At 36.7% G+C, this 8,568-nt stretch overlaps 1 protein-coding gene across 1 annotated transcript; it reads right to left on the reverse strand.

The window, feature by feature from the left end:
* Positions 1-709: 709 nt before the first annotated feature.
* On the reverse strand, positions 710-2,055 carry LOC142628780 (uncharacterized). The gene is made up of 3 exons (XM_075802819.1): positions 1,978-2,055; positions 1,235-1,456; positions 710-1,138 (listed from the first exon to the last, which is right to left on the reverse strand). Exons 1-3 carry the CDS (start codon positions 2,053-2,055, stop codon positions 710-712), a joined length of 729 nt encoding a protein of 242 aa, XP_075658934.1.
* Positions 2,056-8,568: the final 6,513 nt, after the last annotated feature.

The following is an 8,568-nucleotide window of genomic DNA, read 5'->3' on the forward strand; positions in this document are numbered from 1 at the left end:
TCATACCCTTGTTTGAGCTTCTACTGATAATATGCTAATCCGGGCTTTTTTCTAGTAAGTTGTCATTGCTGGTCGGAGTGAATAAGCTCGTCCTCAACTTTGGGAACCCAGTCTCTAGAGGGATCACAACCTTGGCCCCATAAGTTATGAAAATAGTGTTTCCCCTATGGACTTGCGAGGGGTGGTCCGATACGTCCAAAAAACATGTGGCAACTCTTCTACCCATTTACCTTTTGCATCATCCAACCTCTTCTTGAGTCCATTTACTATGACTTTGTTGATAGCCTCGACCTGTTCATTCCCTTGTGGGTAAGTTGGAGTTGAGTATTGTTCTTGATCCTTAATTCACAACAGTACCTTCTGAAGGCTTTGCTGTCAAATTGAAGTTCGTTATTCAAGATGAGGGTATAAGGAATCCCAAATCGAGTGACAATATTCTTCCGCACAAACCTCTTGGCATCCACGTCCCTAATATTCGCCAGCGGTCTGCTTCAACCCACTTGGTGAAGTAGTCAATGCTAACCAAAAGCCACCTCCTATTCCCCACTACTTTAGGGAAGGGCTCTATGATGTCCAAGCCCCATTGAGTAAAAGACTAAGGGGTAGACAGAGGGTTAAGCACACCCCCTGGCTGATGGATGTTTGGAGCAAATCTCTGGTATTGGTCACACTTCTTCACGTATTCTTGTGCCCCCTTTTGCATATCCGGCTACCAATATCCTCGAGTGAGAGCCCTGTGAGACAAGGACCCGCCTCTCGTATGGCTCCCACAAATCCCCTCATGTAGCTCCTCCAAGAGTGGCTCTACCGTGTCAAGGTGGATGCATAGCAAGTATGGTCCAAAGAAAGAGTGATTGTACAACTTCTGATCCTCGAACAACCAAAAACGAGGAGCTTTCCTCCGCATCTTATCGGCCTCTACCTTCCCCTCAGGCAAGACGTTATCCCTGAGGAACAGCACAATAGGATCCATCCAACTAGGCCCTGCCCTGACTTGATGGATTTGAGCCTTCTCCCATTTCGAATTAGTGGGTTTACACAAATCCTCGACCAGGATAATCCGAGGTAAGCTTTGCGCCAAGGAGGTTGCAAGTGTGGCAAGAGAGTCTGCATGTGTATTTCTGCTTCTAAGGATTTGCTGTAAGGTGAAAGATTTGAACTTTGATTACAGGTGCCTAGCTTGGCTCATATATCCTTGCATTCTCAAATCCTTGGCTTCCAACTCTCCATTTACTTGACCAAGAACCAACCTTGAATCCGAGAACATCTCCACCATTGTTCCTCCCATGTTCTGAACCATATCCATTCCCACTAGCAAGGCCTCATACTCGGCCTCATTGTTTGTGACCAAGAAGCTCAACCTCAAGGATTTCTCAATAATGATTTTCTCGGGAGATATCACAACTAGCCCCACTCCAGATTCCTTTTGATTGGCCGCACCATCAACATATACCCTCTAGGTTAGAGATTCTTGCAAGTATGGTTGTCAAAATTGCGGTCCGGATCATAAAATCGCACAATTTTACGATCCCACCTCACCAAAACGTATAAAATTGTAGCAGGATCGCAAAAATGTTAGGATTATAGGATTGTATAGGATCCTACCGATCCTACCATTTGGCTTGATTTTTTTTTTTAAGTAGGATTCATTTGGGTAAGATAATTCACCTAAACCCAGAAGCCCAAAGGGTTATCAGAAGCCCAATAATATATTAAAGTCACAAATTTACCCCTATGTCAACATAAAATCCCAAAAAAACATATAGTACTTAAGTTTAACATTTTCAAAAACAAAATCTAAAATATTTAGAAACACTAAACTCCAGCACCTCTGTCCCGCGCCTCCTCAATCCTCTATCAAAAACCGAGCACCTCTCAGCCCTCTCAATGGTGAGTCATCGCTGCCTTTAAGCTTTCTTAAGTTTAATGGTTTAAAAAACAAAACCTAAAATATTTAGAAACATTCAGCTCTAGCACCTCAGTCCCACGCCTCCTCAGTCCTCTGCCAAAAACCCAGCATCTCTCAGTCCTCTCAATGATGTTGCCGTGAGCCATCGCTACCTTTAAGCTTTCTGGTAATTTGTTTTGGTAGTTAGTACTTAGTAGTTTATCATTTATTTGTACTTTGATAGCTTGATTCCAGATTGTTGTGTTATGTATATGATTTTGACAAAGCTTTTAAGTTTTTTTTTTTTTTTTTTATATTTTTCTAACTAAATTAAGTAAAATTTGAAAAATTATGAAACAAGATCTTCAGTATTTGATTCCTTGAGAAATATTAGTAAACACAATTAGTAGTTTAGAATTGCACACAACCTGTTTGATGAATTCTCTGTGTGATTTTTGAGCATGCTCTGTATCTTGGTGTCTTTTTTTTATAGCTCTAGTACAAATATACAATGTCTACTTTGGCTAGAAAGAAAATTAAGCGAAAAAAATGCACCAGGAAATAGGTCTGACTTGGGATGAGATCATGGTGTTGAAGTAGGTTTAAGGCAAGTTCAATGAAATTATTGCAAAGAAATTCATAGTGGGGGACTAGGAAAAATGTTTCAGCTTGTCCTAGTGTGACAGAAAAGGTGAAGGAAAAAATTGTGGCTCTTTTGAATGCCCAAGCTGAAGCATCTATAAAAAAGAAAAGGTGGTATACTGTAGAAGAAGAGGATGATGGCAGTGGTGATAAATTAGTTGAAGTACAACAACTACATTCATCAAAAGAGAGGGGCAAACACATAGGCTCCTCCATGGATAAATTTTTTACAAAAACAAGCAAGTAACAATGAATTGTATGTTTAAAAAAGGAGAACGTGATATAGTGATCCAACAAATTGCTAAATTCTTCTACACTAGTAGCATCCCTTTTAATTGTGTCCAAAATCTGGAGTTTCTACAAATGATTGAAATGATTTCAAGATTTGGAATTGGCCTCAAGCCTCCTTCCTATCATGAGATTAGGGAAACATGCTTGAAGAAAGAGGTAGATTTTACACAACAAATGCTTGAAGAATATAAGGTTGAATGGAAAAAAACAGGTTGTTCAATTATGTCTAATGGTTGGTCTGATAAGAAAAGGAGATCCATCTGTAATTTTTTGGTGAATAGTCCCAAAGGAACCATTTTCCTATACTCTATAGACACGTCTAACATATCTAAAACAGCTGAAAAAGTTTGTTAGATGTTAGATGAAGTTGTAGATTGGGTTGGAGAGGAGAATGTTGTGCAATTGGTGACTGCCAATGCTGCAAACTACAAACTAGTTGGAGAGATGTTAATGCATAAGAGAAAGTGCTTGTTTTGTACTCTATGTCCGCCCATTGCTTGGATTTGATGCTTGACGATTTTTTAAAAAAAAATTAAGGGCCATAATTACACAATTGCAAAGGGGAAGAAGATTACAACGTACATATATTCTAGAGCTATGCTTTTAAATTGGTTGAGGAATTTCACTAAAGGGAGGGAATTGATTAGACCTGCTGCCACTAGATTTGCAACATCATATTTGACATTGTCATGCCTTAATGAGTTCAAAGGAGAATTGATGACAATGTTTTCTTCAGAACAATGGAGGTGTAGTAAATTTGCAAAAACAAAAGAAAGGAAAAGAATTCATGCCATAGTTATGGATAACAACGGCTTTTGGCGACTTGTTGTCAAATGCTTGAAGGCTGCAATACCCCTTTTAAAGGTACTTCACATGGTTGACTCTGATACACCTCCAATGAGATTCATTTATGTAGAAATGGAAAAAGCAAAAGAAGAAATATAGAAAATTTCAATAATGTTCAAAAGTGGTAACCATTTTATTTATATCTTCCTTAAATTTACATTTGTTTTTAATTCATTAGCTTATTAAATATATAGTCATTGTTTTTTTAATATAATATCCACTGTTTTAAAGTGTAGTTACAAAGAGATATGAGATATTATTGAGGATTGATGGGAAATGCAACTTCATAGGCCTTTGCATGCTGAGGGATACTATTTGAACCCTTCTATTCATATGATCCTTCTTTTGATTCGGGTTCAGATATTAAATTAGAACTGTATACGTGTCTTCAACGAATGGTTCCAGAAGTTAGTGATAGGAAAAAGATAGATGTCCAACTTGAAGAATTCAAACAAGCAAAGGGGCTCTTTGGTATTGAAGCTGTCATACTAGCCAAAAATACTAAACAGCCAGGTAACAATTTTGTTTTTCATTTTTTTTTTAAATTCAAATTCATCTTTATTAGTTGTAGATTATATTCTTAAGACTAAGATATTATAATTCATATATTTATCAACTGAGTGGTGGGACTCAAATGGAGATGACTGTCCTGAATTGAAAAAATTTGCTATAAGAATATTGAGCTTAACATGTAACTCATCTGGTTGTGAAAGAAATTGGAGCGTGTTTGAAATAGTAAGACCAAATGACTTTGTTATATTATGACAAGATGATTTTCCATTTTCTTTCTTAGTTAAAGTTTTGTTTCTTCCCCCCTCCCTTATGTTTGAGAATTCTCAATTAAAATTGTTACAACTACAGGTACATTCAAAAAGGAGAAATTGCTTACACCAGAAAAAAATGAATGACTTGGTCTTCTTTATGTACAACTTGAAGATAAAAGAGAAAAGAGCTAAACCATTGAGTACAAAAGAAGAAATTGGTTTGGAGAATTTGTCTTTTGATGATGAGTGGTTAGTAGCAAATTGTGTAGATTCAGAAGATGATACTGCAGATTTTGATGAAGACAATGAAAGTATTAATTTATAACTTTAAAGCCTTCCTTTACAGCTAATATTTATACAAGTTACCTTTGTATAGTTTGAATGTGTGACCACTAATCACTAATTTATATTTGTATACTTTACTTATCAAAAAAATTTGTATATTTTGGTTATCAATGTTAGGTGATGATGAGATTTCAAGAGTTGCTGCCAAAGGAAAAAGTGTTCTAGTTCGTGATGTTAATGATGAATATCATGAGAATGATGATGATTCTAATGATGATGATAGTGATAGGCCCCCACTTGGATTTGAGAGAGTTAGAGATTTCGATGATTACGCCATGGATGTTGATACTAGAAAGGGTATAGATGATGAAATGGGATATGACAATGATAGTGATTAGATTAGAAGAATCTTAGAATGGGAATTCCCTTTTGGATTTCATATTTGTAAAAAGCTAGTTTACCTTAGGTTGAGAATTCTTTTTTGGATTACATATTGTAAATTTGTAGTTAGCCAGTTTTTATATGCTAACTAGCCTAACTTATTTTGGATTTGGAATTTAGAATTTGGAAAACATTTTCCAATGTGTAGATAATATTTTGGTACTTAGTTGCTAATTAAACATGTACTGAACTTTTTAAACACATTATGTCAAAAGTTAAATATATTTAGTTTCGTTAGAATAACATAAGAATAATGTAGTGCGTACAAATTACATTTTATGATGCAATTTTTTTAATGGATGAGTTCATATTTTAAGTGATTATATAACATACAAAGTCACTATCAATAGGTTTTTTGTTTAAAATCTAAAAATAAGTAGGATCTTACGATCCACGATCCGATTCTACAATCCACGATCCGATTCTACAATCCACGATCCTACCTACCTTCCACGATCCTATGTAGTATCCCAATTTTGAAAACTTTGCTTGCAAGGACACCATCCCAACTGATTTTTCATCCATGTTCTGCTTTTCTGCTTCCCTTTCTAGTGGGGATTTAGCAAATTCAACCACCAAGTCCGCGAGGACTTGTCCCTTAATAGAGGTACGAGGTGTTGGTTAAATACATGTTTTGTATCGCATACAAAACATACACAGTAAAAAATTAACAGATCTACTTCATTCGCAAATGTTAACATGTACTATGCAAGTTTCAAAATTCAAGAACAAGAGAGTGTACTTTAGTGCGGTGAAATTCAAAACAAAAGATTAGAAGTACTCAAGAACACTTTAAATCTTCACTCGAATTTCACTTTACGCCCAAGAAGTGTGGTCTCTCAATCAGTTTTCAAAGAGAGAATAAGAGTATCTCGCACTTACATACACACTATGTTACAATGATATCACACACATATAAAATTCTATATGTTTCTCCCTTTATATCTAACTGATTATTTAATTGGACAAGCCTTTTGGGCCTTTCCAATTGGGGTTTAGTGTGTGGCTTAGAGTGGGACCAAAAAAGACCAATAAAACATTAGCTTCAATGGGCCTTAGGCTTTTCTGTCAACTCTTGGCAAGTCCAAAGTTACCATTAACTATATTTAATACCACTATATAAATATAGTTGCACTCTAGGCCTTATTTATAAATTATATCCCAAGACTTTAATATACATGCAACCCCTTCATAAAATATTTGTAGTAATACAAAGTCATGAATGTAGACTGTCACTTTGTAAATTACTATATCTTAATCCTTGAGTACCCGATTTAATCTTCTATGTTATTCATCATATAGATTTATAAAATCCAATTTCATAAATATATACTTTAGTAATTCCTTACTAAAATGGTTAGGCCTAACACTCTGAATAACCAAACCCATTAAACTTACCTTAAGAGAATATTTTGTATCTCCGTTAAAAGACTATGAATTCCATTTTGAGAATATATATTTCATCAACACTAAATGTGGTTGCCCAACATACTGAAGTTTTGATCGTGTCTTTAGATCTCACTCCTGATATATCAAAGCAACCTACATTTCATGATCAAGACCATTATCCTCTCAAGATTAAGAGTTCATGTAAATAGAAGTCGTGAGATTTATTATTCATTTGACAATCGTCAGGAGAATAATAATCTCACAGCGGTCCAGTTCAATATATTTTAACTCTTAAAATATATCAACATACCAACTAGAAGTCTCCACTTCCATAATCAAGATAAATCATCTTAGTTGATATGTTATAGTTTTCGTAGATGAAATGTCCAATTTCATCACCAACTACAAACTATAATACTGAGTTTACAAAGAACTTGTGATTTATATCTGTGACTTTTCACATAAATCACATACTATGTATTTCATGGACTATATGATAATGTCCAATATTCGTGTTAACATTATTTTAGATTATAATAAAACAACTTTATTAATTACAATATTAAGTGATACATAATACCATACATAGCATCATACAATAGGACTTAAGGGCACAAATCCTAACACGAGGCATATACTTGATATCAAAAGCCCTTAGGATCATCCCCCATTTGGCGACCCTTTTCCTGTAATTAACTCTCCGAAGTAGGGATTGAAAAGGAAGTTGGGTTAGAACTACAACTATGTGGGCTTGGAAGTAATGAGGGAGCTTGCGCGTTGCATGCATCACTGCTAAAATGGCCTTTTCTAGAGGTGGGTAACGAATCCTTGCTTCATGCAATGACTTGCTGACGTAATAAACTAGTTTCTGCACTCTGTCGTCGCCTCGTATACTACTAAGCTCACAGCATGGGAGGCCACATCAACATAAGCAAACAGAACCTCTTCCTCCTTAGGCCTAGACATAATAGGTGGCCGAGAAAGATATTCCTTCAGTTGCTAGAAGGTCAATGCACACTCCTCGGTCCATTCAAATCCCTTCCACTTATGCAACAACTGGAAGAAAGGCCTACACCTGTCCACTGACCGAGAGATGAATCGGTTTAGAGCAGTAGTCATCCCTGTTAACTTCTGAACCTCTTTGGGATTTTGAGGAGGCTGCAAACTGTTAATTGCCTTGATTTGGTCAAGGTTGACTTCAATCCCACGATGAGTGACTATATAGCCTAGAAATTTACTCGAGTCATCGCCAGATGAACACTTGGAAGCATTGAGGCGCAGTTTATGCCTCTTGAGTATTTCAAAAATGCTCCCGAGGTCACCCACGTGCTCAGACACTACCTTACTTTTTACCATCATGTCATCTATATAAACCTCTATATTTTTGCCCAGTTATGACTCGAACATCCTGGTCATCATCCTCTGGTAAGTGGACCTCACATTCTTTAATCCAAAGGACATCAACTTGTAGTGGTAGTTTCTGGTAGGCATAATAAAAGCCATCTTCTCCTTATCATCCAAAGCTAACAGTACCTGGTGGTATCCTTGAAAGTTATCTAAGAAGCTTATACAAGGGTGGCCCACAATCGCACCTACCAACTGGTTTATTCGAGGCATGGGGAAGGGGTCCTTCAGGCAAGCCTTATTTTAGGTCCGTGAAGTTCACACATACTCGTCACCTCCCACTTTTCTTCTTCACTACCACTGTATTGGCCAACCACTTAGAGTAAAACACTTTTTTAATAGCCCCGGCCTGTTTGAGCTTGATCACTTCCTCCCTGATGGCCTTAGAAGGCTCCTTAAAGGAGTGCCAATGTGGTTGCCTTTTAGGGATAGCATATGGATTAAGGTTTAAGTGATGACAAATGAAGCTTGGATCCACCTCAGGAGTTTCGTAGGCACTCCATGCAAACACATCGAGGTTATTCCTAAGAAACATTATTAGTTCCTCATTCTCCTAGGGAAGCAACTGAACTCCGCTTTGGAAGAACTTGCCCTCGTCATCACCAATAACAACTATTT

Source organism: Castanea sativa, chromosome 3 (assembly GCF_040712315.1).
Source record: "Castanea sativa cultivar Marrone di Chiusa Pesio chromosome 3, ASM4071231v1".
NCBI classification, from domain to species: domain Eukaryota; kingdom Viridiplantae; phylum Streptophyta; class Magnoliopsida; order Fagales; family Fagaceae; genus Castanea; species Castanea sativa.